The sequence below is a fragment of the Lampetra fluviatilis genome, chromosome 31, assembly GCF_964198595.1.
Source record: "Lampetra fluviatilis chromosome 31, kcLamFluv1.1, whole genome shotgun sequence".
In the NCBI taxonomy this organism is placed as follows: domain Eukaryota; kingdom Metazoa; phylum Chordata; class Hyperoartia; order Petromyzontiformes; family Petromyzontidae; genus Lampetra; species Lampetra fluviatilis.
The window spans coordinates 790,037-815,923 of NC_136305.1; the positions used below are offsets into that span (position 1 = coordinate 790,037).

The 25,887-nt window shown below is 50.9% G+C and overlaps 2 protein-coding genes across 5 annotated transcripts in view; both read left to right on the forward strand.

Moving 5' to 3' along the window:
- The window catches only part of LOC144943412 (epidermal growth factor receptor-like), an 88,202-nt gene extending 82,788 nt beyond the window's left edge, over positions 1 to 5,414 (forward strand). For all 4 annotated transcript variants that reach the window (XM_078870794.1, XM_078870793.1, XM_078870795.1 and 1 more), the window contains 2 exons: positions 607 to 1,036; positions 2,287 to 5,414. In XM_078870794.1, the coding sequence (XP_078726920.1) occupies positions 607 to 1,036; positions 2,287 to 2,768 (912 nt within the window). In that variant the 3' untranslated portion in view covers positions 2,769 to 5,414. The remainder of the gene's footprint in view (positions 1 to 606; positions 1,037 to 2,286) is intronic.
- A 2,907-nt stretch (positions 5,415 to 8,321) lies between these two features.
- ATIC (5-aminoimidazole-4-carboxamide ribonucleotide formyltransferase/IMP cyclohydrolase) lies at positions 8,322 to 25,734 on the forward strand. Its single transcript, XM_078870816.1, has 16 exons — positions 8,322 to 8,470; positions 11,026 to 11,152; positions 12,830 to 12,906; positions 13,414 to 13,480; positions 14,341 to 14,429; positions 14,835 to 14,986; positions 15,278 to 15,434; positions 15,996 to 16,121; positions 16,402 to 16,509; positions 17,145 to 17,230; positions 18,201 to 18,290; positions 18,987 to 19,115; positions 19,750 to 19,842; positions 21,075 to 21,257; positions 21,670 to 21,825; positions 22,427 to 25,734. The coding sequence occupies exons 1-16, from the start codon at positions 8,452 to 8,454 to the stop codon at positions 22,544 to 22,546; spliced, it is 1,779 nt and encodes a 592-aa protein (XP_078726942.1). The 5' UTR covers positions 8,322 to 8,451; the 3' UTR covers positions 22,547 to 25,734.
- Positions 25,735 to 25,887: the final 153 nt, after the last annotated feature.

A 25,887-nucleotide genomic window follows, 5' to 3' on the forward strand; every position in this document is an offset into this window, starting at 1 on the left:
TGTGTGTCATGGGGAGCGGGTAGCGCGTCGCGCTACAAACCCAGCGATCCGAGTTCGATTCCCGCTCACGGCCAACACAAGTGACTATTATCTGAACCGATCATGGTCCTCCCTTAGGTCGACTCGGCCTCAAATGAGTACCTGTGCGGTGTGTAAACTTTACCACTCGGGAGACAAAGGCGACCGGACGTGGTGCTAGCCACCCACCACCCCCTCTTGTGCCGTGCCGACCTTCATAGGTGTTCGCTAACAGAACTTGCCCCAACAGTCTGTTTAGGGTATACGGGGATATTTGTCTTAGTATGTAATGCACACGCATACATATGTGACGCAGTGGTTAGCACAGAGCACTGCGAAACTGTTTAACCAAGTTCAATTCCCAACCACGACTAACATGAGTGGTGACTGATCTCTGAACTGGTCCCCGGGCCTCTCCTCGGTCGACTCAGCCTTAAATGAGAACCTAGTGATGTGGTGCGTTCTGCAAAGACAAAGGTGACCGGGCATCGCGTTGGCTCCCTAGGAGCGTTGCAGACTCCACGCGCATGCATGATGTTTTTTTCCGTACTTGTCTTTTTGCGTGCATCATCCTCCACCGTGGTGCAGACGTCGGACCCGGACTCGGAGTTCGGCTCCGAGCACGGCGCCGCGGCCCCGCGCATGCCGTCGCTCTTGAGCCGCAGCATCTCGCGCCAGTCGGATGGCGCGCACGCCCACTACCCCGGCAGCGGCGCCGGCGGCAGTGCCAACGCCACCGCCGGTGGCTCCGCGGCGGACGTGTTCGTCGGAGGTGCCGGTGGCTACGGCAGCGGCGGCTCGGGGGAGATCCCCATTGGCGGCACGTGCGTGGACGGGAAGGCGTCGCAGCCGAGGTTGCACAAGAACAGCATGCGGCACCGCTACAGCAGCGACCCCACGGGGCCATCGGCGCCCGCGAGCGATGGCGGCGGCGGCGGTGGTGACGACGATGACACGGACGACGGAACCGGCGACGATCTGAACTTCCAAAGCCGCCCGCAGAACCTGGACAATCCCGGTGAGCTTGGCGTGGGGCATAGAGGTGGTGCCGCCTGTATAAGTTGTAGGCGGCATAGCAAGTAGTTCATGTATGTATGTTGAACTTCTTTCGCCACAGTACGTAGCCAACCGTGCGAATCGGAGTTTCCTGACCTGTCGGCATGTAGTGCATTTTCTTTTTGAAAACACATTTTAGTAGGGTTAGGATGGGACTGTCCCTTAACATGCGGGGATGAGAGAATATTGTTTCTAGAAGTGTTGTCTTTGAGGTGACCGGGTGGTACACAGGTCAGAGAGTGCTTCAATTTCATTGCGGAGGTCCTGGGTTCACATCCAGACAGCTGTCCGGATATTAAAACCGACTTCTCAGGTGTAGTGAGTTTATATCCAATATCCAGTGACTGTACAAATAAAAATAGAACATCACGTAAAATTTAGTTCTGCATTTAATTTGGCGAATTTTATAGCTCTTGAGAATTAAAAAGAATGGTTCGACTGTCAGGTAGTAGCAGGGCAGGTGGGGAAAGTATTGCCGCTGACTGTGTAGACCAGAGGTCACTTGAATGGAGCTCAATAGTAGTTCCGTGATGTCTCCTTCCGCAGACCGGTCTCTAACAGGGCGATAGTCTCGTGGCACAACACAACTGGGATATAATTTGGGGAAAACACAACACTTTCAAAGACAAGCAAAGTGTTGTCCCGTGACATGTGTTTGTTTTCTCCTGGCGTTTCCCAATGGAAATAAATTCAAATATAAATTGGCTAAATGTAGAAAGAAGAACATCCTGTGCAGGTGCAGGGACATCCTCTGCCTATTGTGGCCGCCAATATCTATCCACTGCCAACACTGGACATGTAATTAGTGTAACGTCTGCCAAACCATCAGTGCGGAATAAAGATACTAATGCTTATCAAGGAAAGCCACACTGAACCTGAAGACTTTTTCAGGAGGGTCCTGCTAAATTGGAATGTTTGACAAACACCAATGACATTTCATGTTTTTAACCCGGATGAAACCCTTGCAGAACAGAGTGAGAACATACAAACTCTGCACAGAAATGCACCCGAGTCAGGATTCCAACCCAGTGCCTCCTTGCTACGAGGCGCAAGCCTTACCACTGCGCCACCCTGCCGCCCTCAGTGTGAAAGTGTCGCTTAAACGACGTTGAAGAGTAAGAGTCCAGTTACTATGCGTTCGTTGGTCCGTGATTAATTAATGAGCACGACTTTTCTCCTTTGGCGCATCGCCCCCCCCGCCCCCCTGTGTAGAGTACATGAACCCCATCAACAGGCTGCAGGACCCGCTCGCGCTCTCCAACCCCGAGTACATCAACTACCAGGCCGCCGATGACTTGGACGCCGAGTACGTGAACACGGCCTCGAGTGTCGCCGGCCACGCGGCGCCGTACACCGTCCAGAACCCCGAGTACCTCGAGCCGCGGTCCAGCGACACGGACGCGGACTCCGGCTTGGGGCCCCTCGGCAGCTCGCAGCCGTTCAGCAGCCAGGCCTTCGACAACCAGGAGTACCTGGAGGACTCGTCGCTGTGCCGCCAGACGTCGCTCGACAACCCCGAGTACATTTGCGCGCCGTCCGGGGACAGGCGCAACGGCCACTTGAAGTCGGTGGACGGCATCATCGGCGGCGGAGGCCCCGTGGCCGCCGCCATGGACAATCCCGAGTATCTGCTGGCGGTGATGCCGCTCCTGGGGACGGGGGTGCGGAGCGGACACACCGACACGATGGTGTGACGCGCGCCGGTGGATGCGGCGATATGAGGCGCCGTGGAACACCCTCCGCGTGACGCGACATCGACGCCACGGTGTGCTGCACCGGCAGACTCGAGTAGCCGAGGACTGTAGTGGAGAAAGCCCCGTGGAGTATCGTGTCAATGATCGCCCCCCTGTCCAGGGCGTCTCGGATTTTTATGACACCTGCAAAAAAGGGAAGCGCTAACCCCCAGTGACACGGCGGAGCCAGGGGCATCAGCAGGAGCGGTCGTGGTGAAACGGGTTTTGTTTGCAAGTAGGAGAAGTGCTCGTGGTTCTTGGGACTACCACGTGGGGACCGTGCCCCCACAGGTTCTCGTTTGTTTCACAGTCTTGTTCGTCACCAATCCACACAACGAGCCACAGGTGTGTGCATCGCAAAAGGCTCAATAACTCCACAGTAAGATCACAAAACCCACCGTACCATGGTAAATCCGTGGACACGCGGTGATGCGACAGGGGACCGGATTTACATCTCGCCGAACCTTTTCCTTTCAGCTAGTGTTTTTGGCTAACACGTACCGATGTCTCCCATGACCAGCAAATGGGGGCGATTGCCAATGCACAGTTGCGTTTCAGCCGTTTCTTCTCAACGTGAATCTGGCCCAAAAGGAACTCGTTCACAACATTTTTAATGTATTTGAAAGCATGGTAATTACAAATGAATCGCACACAGTAATGGAAAAAAGCTATAAGAGCTGTATATTTTTCGTGTTTTTATACCGTATTGAATTGTTTATTTTTTAACACTATTAGATATACCGAAGCAATAAAACAATGTGGTATGTATGATGGTCTCCGTGGTACTAAGCAATGTGTAGATTCGCTTCGCATTATCTCACTACTGAAAAGCACAGCACTACAAGCTTCAAATCAAGACAGCGCTGCAGCTTTCAACACTCTTCGGGTATGTCAATATTAACACTAATGAACTACTGTCTTGCTCTTGGCAGAATTACTCAACTTGTGTTGTAGCTAGTCACTTGTATATATTTAATGGAAGACTGTATATTTTTATTTGATATAGACACGGTTTATACATTGTAATCCACATCTGTGGTTTCGGTGACTTTTGGGGGAAACACCACTGTCTTTGATTGTGAAAGGGTGTTTCGCTGATATTTGCTTCGTATGAAAAATGTAATTGCAGCTAACAAGAAAAATGTTTATCTTTGCAAAATCTGTGTGTACAGAAGAGCAGTCATGAACTCACAACCTTGGAAAACATCCACTTGCTGACCATCCCAGCGCATTGTAATGATTTTGCTATCTCATTTATGTTTGGTGTTTTAGTCTTTTTCTAAAAGTGCAGGACACCGAGTTTATCTGCCGAGTTTATAGTGTACTGTACATAAATATTTTGTGTAAATATTGGTACGATAAAAGCCACTTTACAGATTGTAATTTCATACTGATATCAAAGTGCAGCTTAGAGGCAAGGCTCTGTATAATGGAATATAATGTATGTTTGTGAGAAAAACAAAAAAATGTTGTCGTTGGTTTTAGAAGTGTTGCAGCATAGTACGTCAACATTTAACTCCACCATTATGCTGTACAATAACTGTTATTTTAGTTTAAACAATCATATTTCATTTAACGCATACGCTCGTTGATACTTAAATACATGGATTCACATCACGTTCATAATTGTTTGGCTAAAACGCTAATTTAGATGAATAAAGATTCGACTCGGACAAAGAAAGGCCAAATGGCAGCTTCCTTTCACCAACCACAGAAACGCGTAGATGCCGAACGTCCGTTGCACCGACCAGGACAGGCAACGTTTCGCCAACACAGAAGCCCCCCTTAGCACGAGGCAACGAATAGTGTGAAGTCCAAGAGTATGAATTCCGAAGCCCTCATTGAAAAATGCACTTTAGAACTTAACTTTGCTGGCAAATTCTGTGTGTTAATAAAGGAAAGCAGTCCTAAGCTTTCTGGGAATAGTGTGTCCTGTATCGAGCGACGGTGCAAGTATTTTGGGATGCCCTTATCACCGCGTGCCACTCCCCGAGCTCCGAGGAGAGGCAATTGCTCAAGTATCCCCATGGCTCTTGCAGTGAACCCGAATGTATCCAGCAACAATTCCACCACTTTTGTCTCTTAAAATTCCCATCGGCGTGACATTTCTCATGTGTCGATTTTGTTTTGCTCATATGTGTTGGACCGTTGGCTCACACAAGCTTATGGCCTACAGGAGTACGCTATACTGTGAAACCTTGTACCTTGCGAATTGTAATGCTGCAGGCCCCGATAAGTTGTCTACTCTCTGGGTGGGGATTTTTTTGTACAATGTTTATAATGTTTAAAGCACATGAGCACATGTCGGTTCTTTCCAAAATTACACCTCTTATAGCTGATAGAGTTTTATTTTTTAAATCACTGTACATTGCTGAACAATTAAATGATTACATTTAAACTTCACTCACTTAGAAAATATTATCTGGTTTATTTTGTGTCAAAAACTATGTTGCGTACATAGAGATGCTGTCGAGGGCATACCGATGGTAAGGCATTAGCTCTTTTCCTTTAATGCTAAATATGTTGACCTGTGTTGGCATTCATTTAGGTTGGTGTACATTTTATGTGTAATGTTTGCTGAAGAAGCAATAAAGCAGTGGAATATTACATTTTCGGTCAATGCCACTGATTTATAAAATGTGTCAGTTGATGATTGTGCTCATGACCATTTGTCAGACAAGTCTCGTGAACAGAAGCCGTGGAGTCATTGGTGTCTTGATGGCTCGCTTGGTTCAATACAGCTCTCAAATCCAAAAATACCTGCACGTGAAAGAACAAGATGTGCTCATTCGTCATTGTTTCTGAAAATAACATTTCCGTCAAAAGTGAAGTGATAAATCCGAGGTTGTAATTGGCGTCTGCAAACGTTTTCACAATTCCTTAAAACCCCCAATAAACTCAATTCAGCTGGAGACACGGTACAGACGTCTGTATCGAATGTCAAACTTTATCCACGGACACAACTAGCGTCTTCCACTTTATTTTGGCATGCTGCGACTTGGGCCCGATTCCTGGCCACTGCTTACATTACTGAACAGCTGAATTAGCAATGGACCTCTCTTAGGTCGACTGAGCCTTAAATAAGTACCCGGTGCAATGTGTAACATCTGCACTGGGGAGACAAAGGCGACCAGGCGTTCCTGACCACGTCACCGCGTTCGCCAGCCGTGCAGGCTGAAGATGTATCCAAGTATGGCGCGTGTGGAGTCTGTGTTTTGTGTCTGTGTGTTTTAATGGTTTATTCATTCAATCATTAACTCGTGTTTATTGACAGCGAGACTAGTCCCACTGCAGGCTGTGATAATAACTAAGCACGCGGTGCAGACTTTGAGGCGTGTAAGTGGGTCACTGGACTCGCTCGGTCTGTGAGGCCACGCTGAGCCAATCCCTGATCTCTATGGAGCTCGTTATTGGGCCTGTACAGCTGCCATCACGGGATCGACGGAGACTTGGGGAGGCCTTCATCCAGCAGTGTCTTGACCATGGCTGATGATGATCATCAAAAATAATATGTGCGACCTACAACCCAAAAATATTCGTTCATATCAAGCGGTGCCTGCCAGCCTTTAACAAAGTCATCCGGAGGATTTCCAAAAAGATAGTTGTTACGAGCTGCATAAAAAAAAAGTTTGGCTTTGGTAAAACCTAACAAAATCAGACGATGTCTTTCCGACAGACCTGTTCCTCACCTGAGGACGGCTGCTTGCGTTGCGGCCAAAACGTCGTGAGAATTGTATTTTATGTTTAATTTTTATTATTTCCCTTCTACGTGACTTTACCGAAAGAACCAAGAAGATGAATCCCTGCAGTCACGAAAGCTTTAAATCGAAAAATCTAACAAAATCAGTTGGAGGTGTGGCGCGACAATGCCAGGGTGTCTTGAGTTGGGCCTCCACGGAGCCACCAGCAGCCACGTGTCAAGGTCTGCACCGCACGGTGGGCACTGCTCTCGAGATTCGGCGCCGCGTGATCGCCACCGCCGCGCATTCACCGAATTCACCTTCCTGGAAATGTGACAAATGTGGGGAGAAGTTGGCAGCCGCGAAATCTGGCAAACAGCCCGGCCCAGTTACCGCTTCACGGCTGTTTGATCCGCAAATAGCGACAACAATAGGGCCCGGCTGCCCACAATGAACGCGATTCAGCAAGAACGGAGCCGACACAAAGGAGCTCACTTTGCAATGGAAGTGGAGCCAGGTGGGGTTCATCATCGAGGGGGGCAGTCCCCCACAAGAACAACTCCTCATCCTCTGCCCCCTCCCCCCACTGCCAACCCAAATCCAGATCTCCTGCCCACACACCCCGAGCATGTGGTGAGGATGTAGTGCCCTCTGGGTGCGAACGACGGGTGCGTGCTGTCTGCAGCATGCTCTGTTTTGTATGACTATGTCTACTTGGTTGAGACCTCGAGGCCCTGTATGCAACGTGCATGTGTCCAGCCCACCTTGTCAATCCACTGCTGGATTATTTGACCATACTTCACCGCCCTGGTCAGTGCTGATTGCTGAATGTGTCGGGGAGGTGGGGGCATAACAGAAACTAGGATGCATACGAGGGCATAACGCTTAAAACTCCACACCAATGGTCTCAATCATTCATGGATGTACCTCTGTCTGGCCAACCCACTTATCCAGTTTAAAGTGATCGGTAGTCATGGACTTAAATGGAATGGAAAATACAGTACAGTACGGTGCAGAGGAATAGTATGTGCTGTGTAGAAGGGCCATTGCCACCCACCACGCGTGCCACCAAGCGTGCCACCCACCACCCGTGCCACCCACCAAGCGTGCCACCCACCACCCGTGCCACCCACCACCCGTGCCACCCACCAAGCGTGCCACCCACCAAGCGTGCCACCCACCACCCGTGCCACCCACCAAGCGTGCCACCCACCACGCGTGCCACCCACCAAGCGTGCCACCCACCACCCGTGCCACCCACCACCCGTGCCACCCACCAAACGTGCCACCCACCAAGCGTGCCACCCACCACCCGTGCCACCCACCACGCGTGCCACCCACCACGCGTGCCACCCACCACCCGTGCCACCCACCAAGCGTGCCACCCACCACCCGTGCCACCCACCAAGCGTGCCACCCACCAAGCGTGCCACCCACCAAGCGTGCCACCCACAGCAACTGAGATTCTCCACTCGCCATGGGGCGAAGCGGCTGCCCCCTTGCGGTCGCTGCTCGCAATCAACCTCACATGTCACCCTCACCCCCCCTCACCCCCCCTCCTCACCCCCCCTCACCACCACCCCCCACTACCCCCCCCTCACCACCGTGCATCATGATTAATTGATACTGTGAAGCGTGGATGATCGTGGTGTTTGGTGGGTGGCATTTATGCTGAAGTTGCCACAGCAGGTGGCACAGGCAGTGCATCGGCCACTCGTCTCAGTCAGTCGACCCGTGACCTCCTGGTGCACCTAGCCTGGCACAGGCTGCTGCTGTTGTTGTTGTTGCTGCTGTTGCCTCGTGGTGACGCTGCCTCTCGATTCGCTGCCAAATCCACGCGGCGGCCGCGAGGGGCGGCGCCTAAAATCCGCGTTCCCGGGGCCCGAGCCACCGCCACTCGGCATCCTCCTCCTCCTCGCCGTCTCTTCTCCTCCTCGCCGCCGCCGCTGCTGCTGCTGCTAACCATGGCCCCCAACGAGCTGGGTAATGCGACATCGCCAGCCAGACGACGACGTCTTCCCCCCTCTCTCTCTCTCTCTCCCCGTGCCGGGTGGCGATGGGGACTTTGTCGAGACGCCGCGCGGGTTTCGCTTTGTTCGTGCGTGGCGCAACCACGAGGTCGGCGCGTGGTTCCCGAGTGTGTGAAGGGAAAGGAATGAATTAACTGAATGAATTAGTTTAAAATCATACATTGATTGTAACTGCTGTGAATGATTCAACTTTACGCTGGGACTTCACGAATGAGTCGACATCACGAAGAATTAATGTACAGTGCGTGGGCGGGAATTCCCTATACCCCTTGCCTCTGACAATCGTATTAACAGCTGCGGAGGAGGGGTATAGGAACTTTTCGACCACACTATGTCAATGTCTCAACTTTCATTTTGTTGCTCTATTTAAAAAAAAGCGATCTAACAACAAATTGTTGTTAAGTCTGAGAAAGTTAGCATCGTGAAAGAGTTGCTATAAATGTATCGCTATGTTTACATGCAGCATGTGCGTGGAAATGTTTGCAAGTTGTGTTTCCGTGACTGCAAGGATCCACACTCTGTGGCTCATTCGGTAAAGTCACGGAGGTGAAAACATAAAATAATTGTCTTCTTGCGATGACGCGCGCTTGTGTTGCGCCCGAAACGGCGTGATTTTTATTTATTCAGTTAATTTTTTCACCTCCGTGACCTTACCGAAAGAACCAAGAAGTATGAAGCTCAGCTGGTTTGAGGCTGCGGTTGGCGTGTTGGTGATGGGAGGCCACCGCGGTTGTTGTTGCTGCCATAGGGCCAGCAAACTCCATTGTTGTACTGCAGCCGTGCACCGTCTTTGCGCACGACTTGCGTGGTGAAGTATGGTCAAACAATCCACAGAGGGCAGCGATTTCTGAACTTTGTTGTTGGAAATGGCCTCTCCTGGAGTGCGGTAAATTAATCCGATTCATCCGCGACTTTTCGCAGATGTGGGGAGTCGGACAGAAGTGACGGCAAATACATTTTATTATTCGCGTTTGTCCACGGATGACTGCACAGATATCGGAGTTCTTTTTGGATGGAGAAGAGATCGCGCGTTGTGCAAAGAGCACACAAACCAGTCGGTATCTGACCAGCATTTTGAGATGCGGTCCCAATTCCATGCGATATAATCCACACTGATTGCGTGTGTTCGACTTTACTGTTTTGATTGCGTTCGAATTATGCCTGCATTCAAAAATCGTGCCTGCGTCGTAGTAAAATTTGACAAAAATACTATACGGACTCTCAAATCACTTAATTGGAATAACCAATATCATCAACATCTTGAGGCCCACTTGCAAGCCGGTGCTGCATTGCCGGCGTGCCACATAGGGACAGCTGCCATCGGGGTGTCCCCTAGCCTAAACAGAGACAACCGTGCCTGTGTACTGGAATGATTGCGATGAGATGTGATGCAAGGCACAAAGAGATGTTGGGGCGTTTAAGTGCGCGGTAAATGTCGCTACAAATTATTGAGAATCGGTAGCAATCCCCTCGACACTACGGCCCACTCGCGCTCTCTCGATGGCATGCCAGGCTGGTCTTTGAGGGACGACGTCGAGTGGTTCTGGGACTCGCCGGTTGTTTTGAGATTGGAATTTCACGGGGTGGCTGGAGTTTGCTGTAAATGGCTCCCTAACAAGCGGAGAGCTTGTCTCATGCTTCTCAACAAAGTCCCCCCTTGGCGCACGCTCGATTGAGCCGTGAAGACGTCTCACAGAGGCATCTCTTCTTCCCCCGTGTCACGCACGATATCTTTAGACTCGCCAAGTAGTCGCGGGAGACAAAGGAATGATCTGTGCATTTAAGAGGCTCCCTTGCTAATGCAGCATACGTGTGCAGGGCAGTGAAGAGGGCGCGTCTTGGACTTTGTGGCGGAGCGTCTGAGTAAGCCATGGCAGCCGGGATGAATTCGGTGATGAGCCGTTACAGATTCATTCTAAAGAATCAATGTCGCTACCGCTTAAACGAGCGAGCAGTCGGCACTGGTTTCCATGGTCTGCCGTCAGCCAGTGGTGGGAATTCCACATTCTGATGGCAGAGTGCAGTACATCCATCAGTTGGCACTGCTGTTGGCCAAGTGTGAAGTGTGGGTTGGTCGAGTGGGGGAAGCCTAGGGCCGTTTCATGGATATTGCTCGCCACTCGTGATGGCCATGGCTGAAGATCAAACTCTGCTTCATAGTGCTGTATGATACAAAACATACAAATAGAGAATCTTTAATTGATCTATTATCTGTAAATCGATGTTTTATTACACTATCAGTATCTATTTGAATGGCTGTTGTAGACCTCGGGGCTTCCCCTGTGCATTTTATCCACTCTAGCATGGGGGCCTTTCCTTCTCATGGGCTCCTAACGCCACCATTGCACTGCCTGCGCACCCTATAGCTATGCCAACGCTCCACGATTCACACCACCTGCTTGCCCGCAACAACACCACTCGCACGAGTCTGCACCGCTGCCGTTGGCACGGGTCGGAGCCGGCCCCAGTGGGTGATGTTCGTCCGTCCGTCCGTCTGTCTCATCGCAGCGCTCTTCAGCGTGTCCAACAAGGAGGGCCTGGTGGACCTGGCCTCTAGGCTGGACGCTCTCGGGCTCGGCCTGGTGGCCTCCGGAGGGACCGCCACGGCTCTCCGCGATGCCGGCCTCTCCGTCAGGTGCCTATCATCGCCTGTGTGTCGCCTCCACGGTTGTGTCCCTCTAGACCAGGGGTCGGCAACCTACGGCTCCGGAGCCGCATGCGGCTCTTTACGGGCTGCTTCTTGACGATATGTACGTATGTACAGTATGTACTCAGATGCATTGCGGCTCTTGAAATACTGAATTTTGTACCGAATTGGAAAGAAATGGCTCTTGTTATTTTGGTAGCCGACCCCTGCTCTAGACAGTGCTGTTAGACACGAGGTGTGTGCGTGCGTGCGTGTAGTGGTAGTGGAGCGGTTAATGCACTTTGCTACGAACCCGGCAACCCGAGTTCGATTCCCACCCACGGCCAACACCAGTGACAATTACCTGAACCAGTTCTGGGCCTCCTCTAGATCGACTCAGCCTGAAATGAGTACCTGATGCAGTGTGTAAACATCGCTACTAGGGAGATAAGTTGGTTGGGCGTGGTGCTGGCCACCCACCGCCTCATGTGCCATTCCGGCCTTCACAGATGCTCACTTACAGCACTTGTCCCAACAATCTGTTACGGCTGCTATACGGTTGTTGTCAGAGTGAGTGTGAATGCGTTTGTGGTGCCCGGGTGGCATGGGGTGAGAGCACGGAGTCCGCACCGCTGAGACCCTGGGTGTAAGATCTGGGTTTCAGCCTGCAAAATGAGCTTTAACCGGGTTTACAAGCAGAGTGAGTTGATTGTCAAAACTACTGCACCACCACTGCACCCCAAAATGGAATTTCCAAAGTAATGAGATTTGCACAATTTTCTTTACGTTGTGATCTATCAGAGGCACCCCGTGACAGTCGTGTTTAAATATAATAAGTAACTGATTGCACAAAAATCACAACACCCAAACCAAATAGTTCGCCCTCGCCACTGCCACTTGTGTGCCAAGGCAAAGTTTATTTGACATTTTATTCAAATGGTTGAATATCAAGGGAATTACTTCCATAGGTCCAAATTCACGTGTTGTTTCTCTAGTTTTGTTATATCTTGTTTGCTTGTTTTTTCTCACTTAGTCTTGTTGTTTGTTGTTGTAACGTTCTAACCCGTCCCTATTGGACATCTTGTGAAAAGAGCTTTATAGCTCATTGGATTCTTCCAGTAAAAATAAATATGATTCATGAAACATTTCATTGGAATAAATTGCAAAGAAGGGAATCTCGCACGCGCGGCTCACGATGACACTAGCACAAGAATCGACTTTAAGATCTACAAATGGAGGAGATGGAGCGATTAAAAAAGGCAATTGCTTTCTAGCACCACTGCTGGTAGAAGGGGCCTCTGATAGATGGTAGCTCTGAAGGGTATTTGGTCTACTGTCCCTCGCTGATGAGACGTCTTGAAAGATGTGGACGTACCCACATTTTACCCCGCTGCACGTGACATCGACTAACCGTGGCCTACCCATTTATACTGCTGGGTGTAAATGGGTGGGGGAAGCCAGCAAATTGCCCCCTGTGTCACCAGGGCAGCTCCTTTTGTTTCAATTAAAATGTAAAACTGTTATTCCTTAATTGCTGGACGATTCTAATGTGTGCAACAAACTGGTTACCATTATTTCTCGTTTTTTTCAACGCAATTTTTTTTAAAATATACATTTTTAACAAACCCCGTTGATGATGGCCATGTGCACCCGTGATGGCGTGCGTGCGTGCGTGCGGTTGCGCAGGGACGTGGCGGCGGTGACGGGTTTTGCCGAGATGCTGGGAGGCCGAGTGAAGACTCTGCACCCGGCCGTGCACGGAGGTGGGGTGATCGCGTCCCCCAATTTCTTGGCCCACTCGGACGTTTGCATCCCACACACACTGCCCGTTCTGCAGCCCACCTCTCTTCACCATGGTCGGCGGCGGCGGCAGCCATTGCCAGCCCTGATCGAGCCACTGCTTGACGGAAGGCCTCCCCGTGCCGTCGCCATCGTTCACCCTGGCGGGGTGGCTAGGGTTGACGCTGCGCCTGTAATGATTTGCCCAGCCGAGTAATTTAACAAATCTTCACGATTTAAGCTGGCGATTTATTCTTTGTTGTAGCGCTGCTCGTGGCTGCTGGCATCACGAAAACTAATTTCATACAACAGATACAGAAATAAAAAAATAAATGATAATTGCCACATGCATGATTCAATCCACGTACCCTGAGCAAAAGAATAATTTTCAATTTGTGAATCGATGCATCGTTACGTCACAAATTAATGTGTGTCGTCGTTCACTGAGAGAGCGCTGTTCCTCTGTCGTCAAGGTGATGTTTGTTTTGCAGGGATTCTGGCGCGCTCGTCGGCTGGGGACCAGGCAGACTTGGAAAAGCACGGCTTCAGCATGATAAGGTCTGGGCCGACACAACGGATTTGTAAAATTATGAACACAAAACTTGTGCATTAGCCCATAGTGAAATGAGTCCAAATTAGTATTTTAAAAATTCTGATAGAGCATCCTTTGCGCGGTGCATCTCTGGAGTGCTTAATACATGTGATGAGAAACTTGCATCACATTTCGTCTCAAACATTTTAAAGGGCACCCCGAGTGACAACTATCTGCAAGTGGGCTTTCTTAGTCCACCGGTGAGGGGTGTGGTTGGGACGTGTAATCCCAATTGGGGAAATTTTTTCTTTTTTTTTCATTTGGCAAATTTGGTCCAATACGCTGGCACACAATGGCCCATTCGTTTCTTTGTATAAGTGACTTTGGAAATGTACATTTAATAATATATCTCCCGAGTGTAAGATATCCACAAAACCATTCAGTAAAAAGTATGCTTCGAGGTAACCTACTTTAGTAGTCCGATGAAGATAGCCGAACCTGCCTTAGTTGACCTCTTGTATAATTGTCAGGCTATTACCAATCTGTCCTCCCACAATTCAATGAGTTGGGTTAGAGTTAACACAGAATGCACAACCAATTGAGTACAGTGCTATGTGTTTGTTTATCTATTCAGTGATGAACCTTGTAAAACCAATTATTACTATTTAACGTACAAAAACTTCGACGTGGTTTTATTTAAAAATAGTTGCCTGATGTAGGAATACGTAAGTGAGGTTTGTGGTCACGAGGTTATCATTTAATCAACGCTCTAAACCGCTCGTACTCACGATCCGCTACCGTGCGTGGTTCACACCGGGGATGTTCTACCGGAGCCAGTGGGCAGCATGCATTCTTCATTTCCGTGTTGTTTCCATCTTGTTACCAGGGTGGTGGTGTGCAACCTCTACCCGTTCATTAAAACCGTCTCGACGCCAGGCGTCACCGTGCCCGACGCCGTGGAGCAGATCGACATCGGTAACACGATTTCTCCGTGAACATTAATTTCATTTGATACCTCGGTCTCGTGGTTGTAGGGTCGGTAATTGACAATAGTTTTTCACATGAATCATTTACGGAATCCATTATCGCTGCCAAAATTCGCGGAATCAAGTTTCGGTTCAAGTGATGATCGATTTGATTGGCCCACACGTGCGGACGTTCAAACTGCCCGGCACGTTGCAGTGTGATTGGCCTCGTGAGAACTCGTTGCGTACCAAATATACTTACATAGAGCTTGCAGCCTTTTGCTAATCTACTGCCGAATGTAGACTTCACCATGCCGTGTCAACAATGGGGCTTATCTAACTATACTCCACCGCACTGGCCTCGCTGACGGGTTACCGTGTGCGGTGATCGCCGCGTCGCCGATCCCCCCCGCAGGCGGAGTCACGCTGCTGCGCGCGGCCGCCAAGAACCACGAGCGTGTCACGGTGCTGTGCGATCCGTCGGACTACGGCACTGTCGCCGCAGAGATGGAGGCGTCGGCAGAGCGGGACAGCTCGCCCGAGACGCGGCGATGCCTGGCGCTCAAGGTGAGATGGAGCGGAGGCCGTTTTAACGTTGGAGTTCGTCCTAAGCGGCGAGGAACGCGGGCGGTCAGAAGCGTGTCGCCGATTCACGCTGGGAAACGAGCGTGGGACACGGGGTCGACTTCCGCACGGTGCGGCGAGGCGGCGCCACGCAACTAGCGGGGTCGTTTCCCTGGTCTCTCTCGCCTAACTTATCCGACTTGAAAATTCTGATTCGACGAATCGTTACATGCGCTGATCACTCCCGCCGTCTCCCTCCGCTCACCCTGTCCCCCCCCCCGCGTTGCTGCGCAGGCGTTTGAGCACACCGCACGCTACGACGCCGCCATCGCCGACTACTTCCGCCGCGAGTTTGGGCGCGGCGCGGCCCAGCTGCCGCTGCGCTACGGCATGAACCCCCACCAAGCGCCGGCACAGATCTACACCACGGGGCCCCGCCTCCCCCTCACCGGTCCGTGCCGCAGCAGTCCACTCGTCGACGAGTCGCCGCGGGCCCCTCTCGATCTCTCTCCCCGGCGGGTCTCGCACGCGCTGGTTCAGTCGCTGGTGTCGGCTGGAGTAGCATTAAATTACAAGCATTGTTTCTTACCGTGTGTATGTGTACGTGTACAGCGGTTTAGTCGATCCACTGATGGATGAGGGCCTCGCCGCGCTCTTGAGGGCCGTGGGAGTTAGTTGATCGTGCTTCAGCCACGCTGGTCAGAGTGGTTTGGCGAAGGCGGGGAACATAGAAAGTGCAATACAACAATTGTATTTGTTGCACTGCCCTCTGCTGAATTGTGACTGAATGTTGACAGGTCATTGGATCGACGCAGAGTATTGAATCGATATAAATGTACCAGCGAAACAGTTCATCCTCAATCTGCGATACGCCATGATTGCCACAAAGAACACTGATGGCCGTTGGGGTAGAGCTTAGCCGCTGGTGCGCGTTGCAGCATAGATGCGCTGAGTGGCATGCGTGTTCCCGCGTGCGTGCCCCCGCCTGCGTGCGCGTTTGTGCGTGGCGCAGTGCTCAACGGCTCCCCGGGGTTCATCAACCTGTGCGACGCTCTCAACGCGTGGCAGCTTGTGCGGGAGCTCAAGACGGCGCTGGCTCTCCCGGCGGCCGCCTCCTTCAAGCATGTCAGCCCTGCCGGTGCGAAGGAGCGAGTGCGCGGTGGCGCCTGGCACACATCACGGCTGAGTGACGGCAACACCTGCTGCTTCTCAGCCGGGTGGTGCTGGAGAACCAGCGGTGGCTGCCAGGCCTGCTTCTGTCTCATGTTTCATCGTCGCTCTCATAATTTCCTTTGGCCTTTCTACCTATACTCCTTCCTGCACTGTTATCTACGACTACTCTTATCTACCAGTACTCCGATTGACTTGTACTGTTATGATTTGTGTTGGTGGCTAATGGGCGTGTTGCTGCCGTGCAGGTGCAGCGGTGGCCGTGCCGCTGAGCGAGGAGGAGGCGCGCGTGTGCATGGTGCAGGATATTGCCGGCAGCCTGAGCCCTCTGGCGACCGCGTACGCCCGTGCCCGGGGTGAGAGGTCACGGGGGATGAGGGGGGAAATTCGCGTGGCATATAGGGAGGTTTAGAGGCTAATGGAGTCAACACTCAAGCTTGGCTAGATCGTGTTTAAAAGCAGAAAATTAATTTGCTACTATTTTTTTTATTCAGATCAGGCCCTCTGCTCCTTTACAGATGTGACCTGGCCACAAATTTTAGCTCCACGAAGTGGCTTATCACATCGAAATTTATAGCAGCCAAATACTCTAAACACATGTTGATTCTAAATGTGGAAAGAAAAACCAGAAGACCCGGATAAAAATCCACGTCACCACGGGGAGAGAGACATGCACACTCCAGATGAACAGGTGTCAGGGTTTGGATCGAACACACGACCAGCATACCAGGCAAGATAGTTAACATTTCCTAGCCACCGTGGCACTCCAAAGATATTGTCCTGGCAAGTCTCGGTTGAAATGGACCCATAACGTGGCAGGATCCATGTCACGCCTGATTTCGCTCCAATTGCCATTGGTTGATAGATTATTCACTTGGAGAGCAATAGTTTAACAGTGACTCCATAACAATTAGAACTGTGCTGCCAATAAACACTGCTTTATCTCGGGGAAACGGTGAACCATGAAAATCCTTGCCGTGGATGTTCGTAGGCGCTGACCGCATGTCATCTTTCGGCGATTTCATCGCTCTCTCGGACGTGTGCGACGTGCCAACTGCCAAGATTATCTCTCGCGAGGTGAGACCCGTGCCGGGGCCTCCCATTCCCTGGGCGGTGATGCGGTGGGCACGCGGGAGCGCTTTCTTTTGGTGCTTGTTTGCAAGAATTTCGTGGTTAGAATCTGGCAGGTCACCCTGGTTATTACTGTGGTGGGTGTATTAACCATAAAGTGATATGCGCCGTCTCTTTCGCAGCGGACGTTAAAGATCCCGTGATGTCATTTGAGAGGAGTGCGTCTTTGTATGCCAGCGGCCAAACTTGGCAAATAAAAAAAATTGCCTGTAAATTACTAAATTGGGATTACATCTAGTAATCGTCACCTCCTACTGACTAATGCCAACTTGCATGCCGGTTCTGAGTCACATGACACACAGGGACAGCTGCCACTCGGGGGTCTCCTAATGTTTGACATGAGCTGTGGTGTAAGGCGCTGTGAGTTTCTGGGGAATTTAAGCGAGCGTCTCGTGAATGTAAACATTAACGAATTGATTCCTTGCCCAATTCTCGGTTTGACTACTTAACTCAATTGAGGGAGTTTTCCTGCCTTCGGGAGGAGGAATGTGGCAGGAGTTGGGGGGGCAGCCAGTTTTAAGGGGTCCTAGTAATCTGTGACAAGGAGAAACTCTTAAAATGTTTGGTTGAATTTATGGCAGAATCGTCTCGGCTCTGAGAGATGCTCATCAAGCAGGTGATTTGTGTCAGGGTTTTATCCCCACAAATTCACAGATTTCTTACAGGATAAATGATTCGTGTTTATCCGGGTTGATTTTAGTAAAACGAGAGACAGCCAAGCAATTCAAATGTACCTACCGTCAAGTAATGGAACATTCCCAACTCGTTTGTACGTTTGGAAAGCATTGGCTGTTCTTTTGTTGCAGGAGAACCGCAAAGTAACCGTCTGCGTAACCGCATTCGACGTGCCGCGAGTCGGCCCCACTCCAGAGTAACTCTGCTCCCCCTCTCGCGCGCGCCGCCTTGTCTCGCTCAGGTGTCGGACGGCATCGTGGCGCCAGGATACGAAGAGGAAGCGTTGAAGATCCTGGCCAAGAAGAAGAATGGGAATTACTGCGTGCTGCAGGTGTGTCCGTCGGGAGAGGGACCGCACTCCCGAAACTTCGATACGGAAACTCCGCCCTCGCCTTCCTGAGAGCCCAGGCACAGAGGCGGACACGGTTATGAGATGGGGGGTGGGGGGCCCACAAGAGATTGTGCAGGTTAACTTGGTGTTACACGTCGGCGTCACGACGTTTAAGAGACGTCGGATTGATTGGGTTGAAAAGTAAGTAGGCTCAGGCCTAGAATATAGCTGCTATAAAATTCTACGTGATAAGCCCCTTCGTTGAGCTATCATTTGTGGCCAGGTTGCTTCTGAAAAAGAGCTATGTAGCTCGGTGGGCCTTACCTGGTAGAAGGGGTTGATGGGTGGTCACCGAGACCACAAACGGTGGAGTGGTAGCCAAAGGGGAACATCCACGGTGGAGACAGAGCGATGGATTTGGCGAGATAGCTTGTGACATGAGACCGGGAGAGATGATGATGCCAACGGCTTGGAGAAGGATTCATCCAGCAATCGATAGATCATGGCTGATGATCATCCTGCAATGTTTTCCCTTATTGAAGTGCTCACTTAAATGCGTTTTAATTTAATCCTAAACTCTCAATATATCATACAGCACTGTGTCTCCATATATCAGACAGAGTCGAGCGCTTGTGATGACTGTATTCTCGGTCGGGACGATCGTTTGCATTTCAACTCTCTCGCTCTGCCGGCAAGATGGACGCTGCATACGAGCCGGAGCCGCAGGAGTCGCGCACCGTCTTCGGCCTGCAGCTGCAGCAGAAGCGCAACGACGCCGTCATCGACCGCACGCTCTTCTCCAACGTGGTCACGGCTCGCAAGGAGGTGGTGCCCCCACTCCCACCACCAATTTCTGACGTGGTGTCGGCGGAACCCTGCCGCCCTCCGCTGTGTTTTGGGGTCGTACCGCGTGTTGTTTGGCGTGATTTGTCCGAACTGTCGAGCATTGCTGGCTGCTGGTGCTGCTGGCGTTTCCGCTTCATTGACGCAAAACTGCGAGCTGCTCTATTTTTTTTCTTTTCCAAATCCTGAGCGAGCTCCCAGCACCGCGTAGCGACTCCGGATCGTGCCAATCTACACGCGGTTCAACCCGAACATGCAAGGGCAGGGGTTGGCAACCTACGGCTCCGGAGCCGCATGCAGCTCTTTGCGGGCCGATTCGTGACGTTACTTATTAAGGACCGCCGTCTCGTATTCAGCACATGTATTGCGGCTCTTGAAATCTAGAGTTAATTTTTTTATGAATTCGAAATAAATGGTGGTGCTTGTTCATTTGGTTGCCGACCCCTGCGCATGGGAGAGACGCACGGCACGACCGCGGCAACCCGGCACTGTAAGGCGACACTCGTCGCGACCGCAGTCCAATGTGACCTGCCCACAGCCCCGAGCCACGGTGCACGGTGCTGTTGTGCCGTGCCCTGACCCGGCCTGCGACGTCCCATTGTTGTTGCCCGCTCAGCTCCCCGAGGAAGCCGTCCGCGATCTGATTGTGGCGTCGGTCGCTGTCAAGTACACGCAGTCCAACTCTGTCTGCTACGCCAAGAACGGACAGGTGGGATCACGCGTAGCTTATGTCTACATACTCTACGTACATGCGGTGAATCGAGTTTATAAAAAAAATATTACTTTTGCCATATGTTTGTTGTATGTAATAGGTTCACGTGACAGTGTTAAAATGAAATATTATAATTTGCACACTGCCAACGAAATTGTAAACAGCAATGTTAATATGTTAAAACACCAAACTGAAACCTTTTACAAGGAATCATGTCTGCATTAACCACAATACTTGTGGTCAGAATGCAAACAAAAACGTGCTCTGATAATAAATGCATTGTCTTTGAAACTGATTGGTCCACACCAGAGACAGCTTTCTTTTGAGCCTCGTCTGAAAACGGTGTTAGATCAGAGGACGCCAAAAGGCGTACAGCTCAAAGACAATGCACTATCAGAGTAATGAGGGCTCGGAGTGAGCATCTACATCATGGGACCTCCTTTGCCAGTACCAAAATATGAGAATAGGTTTTCCCCTTTTTTCTGGCAACAAAACAGCTATATTAAGATGTTAAAACACCAAACTGAAACCTTTTACAAGGAATCATGTCCGCATATATTATCAGTGTGTTTTTTCTTTGCATTCTGACCACAAGTGTTGTAGTTAATGCAGACATGATTCCTTGTAAAAGGTTTCAGTTTGGTGTTTTAACATCTTAACACAACTGTTTTGTTGCCAGAAAAAAGGGGAAAACCTATTCTCAGCAATGTTAATCTTTAAAAAAGAAAAGTTACTTCTTGAATGATCATGACGCTTAAACACAACGCTCAAACCGACAGTGATGGGGGTGTGGGTGAATCATTGAGCCTCGTGAGTTGGTAGCAGCAGGGTGGCGCAGTGGTAACACTCCGTGCCTCGGAGCAAAGCAGTTCCTGTGTTCCTTTCCGACTTGGGTGCCTTTTTCTGTCGGGTGTTTGTTCTCCCCTCCTTCTACATGGGTTTCCTCGGCGTTCACCGGTTTCCTCCCACGGTTAAAAAACACAGAATATTATCGGTATTGGCCACACAACATCACATCCCAATGCTGAAACATTACCGACAGACTACTCAGTCGGGATCGCACACAGCACCAATATCGCCCCCAACTACGAAAACTTGGCAGGGACCTCCTGCGAAAGAAGCGTGACACTCTGTGAGCCTTTCCCTGGGGTAAACCAGCACAATTAGCAGCAACGATCCGTAACCGGTTACCGGCACCAACGTTGATGTTGGGCGCGCTACCTCTGCAGGTGATCGGCATCGGGTCCGGGCAGCAGTCGCGCATCCACTGCACGCGCCTGGCCGGCGACAAGGCCAACCACTGGTGGCTGCGGCAGCACCCGCGCGTCCTCGGCCTGCGCTTCCGCGCCGCTGTGAAGCGCGCCGAAGTCTCCAACGCCATCGACGTGTTCGTCTCCGGCACCGTGGGGCAGGTGCGGGGGGCGGCGGAGTGCACAGGCGTTGGCTTGCCGACGCCGGCGGCGTAGGCCGCATCGTCCGTCGTGGTCGGCAGCATATCCATTGCCGTCATGGTCGTATTCGTCGTCGTGTTCATTCTTATAATCGTAGTCGTTATCTGGTTAGTGGAAAATGTAATCGTTGTTGCTGATAGAACACTGAGTGACAGAATGAGGAGCCTCTGGCAAAGTGTGGTTACTCCCATGTCTTCCAAGATGCCTGGCCAACGTGAAAGAATAGGCCAAAAACCCTTTTGAGGGGCTCTCTGTAGCTCGTTTAAATAAAGGCCCTTCCACCAGCAATGTCGAGCAGGGAATTGCACGACTGCACCTTAACCTTTTACACTCTCACAACGCTCGACACACTACTTCTTCCCGTGGCCCACAGGACGTGGACCTCGCCACTTGGCAGGCCCTCTTTGAGGAGGTCCCCGAGACCTTCACGGAGGCCGAGCGGAAGGACTGGATTGGTCGCCTCGAGGGCGTCGCCCTGAGCTCCGACGCTTTCTTCCCGTTCTGTGACAACGTGGATCGCGCCAAGCAGGTAGCGGAGGGAGGGGAGCGATGTCGGCACGTGTCCACCCCTCGATGGTAGCGCCCTGCAGGAGGCTTGTACGAAGTTGAATACCGATTTGTTTTCCACTCCATTGGGAGGCTGCTCATCCGCTGCTCATCTGCTGTCCCTATGGCCGTCTTCATCGACCCGAATGTCTTAATTTAGCACAGAGTTCCTCTCCTTCCTCCCCGCCATGTCTCTCCTGTCCCGAATCAACATAAAATTAAGTTTTTAGTGACGCCGCGTTAGGAGTGGACTGCACAAATAACAAAACACTTAACGCATTCGTCAATAATGCTGTGGCCTTAAAAATAAAGAAAGTAAATATAAAAGCCGACATTTTGGGCATTGGCCGTAATTAATAACATAAAGGGCAATTGCCTGAAACGTCGACTTAACATTGACGACCAAGATATGCTCTCATGACATCAGTGGTTTTTACACCTTCATTACATGCAACAGCGTTTAAATTTGTCAACGAGAATTCATATTAAAATAATTAAAAAAAGAAGGGACAGGGTAACAAAAATGTTCCAAGGCGAAAATACTAAATGTTCCATCTTCATGCACGCGTGTCTCGTCACGGCAGAGCGGCGTGCAGTTCATAGCGGCGCCGTCTGGATCCACCGCGGATCAGCTGATCGTGGAGGCGTGCGACAAGCACGGCATAGCGCTGGCGCACACCAACCTGCGCCTCTTCCACCACTGATGCCGCCACCCAGCGCACGTACACACCCGCACACGTGCTCACACCCGCACACGTGCTCACACCCGCACACGTGCTCACACCCGCACACGTGCTCACACCCGCACACGTGCTCACACCCGCACGTACACCCCCACACACGTGCTCACACCCCACGTACACCCCCACACACGTGCTCACACCCCACGTACACCCCCACACACGTGCTCACACCCCACGTACACCCCCACACACGTGCTCACACCCGTACGTACACCCCCACACACGTGCTCACACCCGCACGTACACCCCCACACACGTGCTCACACCCCACGTACACCCCCACACACGTGCTCACACCCCACGTACACCCCCACACACGTGCTCACACCCCACGTACACCCCCACACACGTGCTCACACCCGTACGTACACCCCCACACACGTGCTCACACCCGCACGTACACCCCCACACACGTGCTCACACCCGCACGTACACCCCCACACACGTGCTCACACCCCACGTACACCCCCACACACGTGCTCACACCCGTACGTACACCCCCACACACGTGCTCACACCCGCACGTACACCCCCACACACGTGCTCACACCCCACGTACACCCCCACACATGTGCTCACACCCGCACACGTGCTCACACCCGCACGTACACACCCACACACGTGCTCACACCCGCACGTACACCCCCACACACGTGCTCACACCCGCACGTACACACCCACACACGTGCTCACACCCGCACGTACACACCCACACACGTGCTCACACCCGCACGTACACACCCGCACACATGCTCACACCCGCGCATGTACACCCCTGCACACGTGCTCACACCCGCACGCAGACACGCGCATGCGCATCAGCATGCAGTGGGGGGTGGCGTAGTGGTTAGCAGTGCACTATGAACGCGGCAGCCTGAGTTTGAATCCCAGCCACGGTTAATATCATTTGCAAATGTGAACCAGTCCTGGGCCTCTCCTAGGCCAACTTGGCCTTTGAACCTGGTACTGTGTGTAAACGTCAGCACTGGGGAGACAAAGGCAGCAGAGCATGGTGCTGGCTACACCTCCTACTCACGTGTAGTGCCAGTCTTCATAGGTGCTCTCTAACAGCACTTGCCCCCAACAGCCTATCTAAAATATACAGGTGATCTTTGTCTTTATAAGCGCATACACCTGCATACACACACACACGAACACAGACGTACACGCAGACCCACATGCACACGTGCTAGCACATGCCATTTGCTTGCAGGTCTAGGCTCCTTTACACCCGTGATGATAAGAGCCCGCGCTTGTGCACGCATGACCGATCGTGCCCCAGTTGTGGATTTGGACCTTACATGGGGAGGATTGCAACCACAGTGGAGCACAGCGAGGTGGGAGGCAACTGTTATGTTTTGTCGCAGGTAATTCAGCCGAGCTTGAACGGCAACTCAAAGAAAACAAATAGAAATACGTCTTCCAGCCGTCAGTCAGCCCAGCCTGTGAGATGGCACGATGAGTTGTAAACCGATGCCAGGATTACGTTTGTGACTTAGTGTGCAGAATTAATGGTACGTCTGTGTCACTCGGCCCGGACTTTGGCTGCCGTTTGGTTGATGTGGAGGGCGCAGAATGCACGGTGGCACCCCCAATGACATCTACAGATTTTTTTAAACGTATCATGAATGCTGAAAAACATTCCCGTGAGACGTCCTATTTCAAGCCCTTGTGGGCGTAGTGGTCTTGCCATTCTTGTTCGAATGTGGCAGCTAAATGTTCCAGAGTCTGATTTCACACCTCATTAGTGGGGAATAATTGGGCTTTGTAAACGAGCGTCGTGCAAATGTGCCATTTGTGTGTGAAGAAATTAATATTCGAATATCTCTTGTTGTTTGATAAAAAAAAAATTGCCTCTGTGATCAATGCAAGAGAAGGCAAATGAAAACTACTTTACAAGGTGTGCCAGGAGATGTTAATACAGGGACTCCTCTACTTACGAACTTCCAGAGATGCGAACAAACCTGCCCCTGTGTCTGGTTGCCTGTTCGGACCGAGAGTCGTAAGTTCAACCGCCGCGAGATATATGGTGGTGGTTGTCACGGTGTCATTACCCAGCATTCCCAGCATTTCTGCCTGGGCCGCTGCCATTGTTTTGTTGTTGCCGTGCGGTTCACTACGACGTTCTCTGTCTACTTTTCACGAACGTTATCAACCCCCATGTCTCAGAAGAGTAAAAGTGGTTAAAGTATTGAGGGTGGTCGTCAGAAGAGGCGCACTATTACAATGGAAACTCAAGTGGACATAAAGCGTTGTGAACCAGTGGCATCTGCAGCAGATTATGCAACTTAAAGCCATTGCCCTGTTGAGTGTACATGCCTTGTAACATGTTTGTAATAGACATGAGTCAAGTTGGACTTGCGGACAGACCTCGTTAGTAAGTAGAGGAGTCTCTGTAAATCGGTGGGTTCAGTCCACAGATGGATTTGGTCCACTCACTGATTGCGTGTCTATGGTTTGAATCAATCCATGCAGGGTTTAGAGTGTTTATGCCCGTGTATACACGGGGTTTCTCCCACATACAAAACACTGATTAATGGAGTTTGCCAAACTTGCCAATGCAGGAGGACCAATAGTCTGATATTTTTCTTGGGTAAAATAACGTACATTCGAATTTAAGTTACCAGAAACGGGTGTAATTCGTGAATAATGCAGTGTTAAAAGTAAAAATACCAGGGTTTTGTAAAATTTACCAGGACTTGGTTACCCTGGAAATATGCAAGAGTTAACGTGTTTCCAACATAAAACCGTATTCTACATTGTTTAGTGATGTGGGTAAACTGTATAGCGAACGGGCTTGGCAGTAGTGTCACGGTTTATTTGGACACTCGACGACGCTGTGAAATTGAGTGGCAGGCTGATGAGGCCCCCTGATGACATTTCAATCAAAGAGGCACTAATTGAAATGCGGGTTTACAGTAGTTTGGCGCATCCTGCACCTGCAAGTTAGATTGATATGCTTCACATTCTTAGGCTTGGGGTATAAAGAAAAGTTTCTTTTTTTACGAACGGTAAACTGCCTGTAATTCCCCGATAAGAGTAATACTTTGCGAGTTGTTAAACGCATTGTGCCTTCTTGGTGTTTACAATAAATGCTCAATTGCACGATCCTTATTTGTGTGTTTTGTGAGAGCGAAAAACATGCCATGTTCTTCACTGATGGGTGGGGGGGGAGGATAAAGATGCATCGGTTAATATTGATTCTTGCGTAAGGCACACATCAAATTGCACTCGTACGAATCCATTGTTTTAGATTCATCGTCATCAGCCATGGTCAATCTACGGTTGGATGAAGGCCTCCC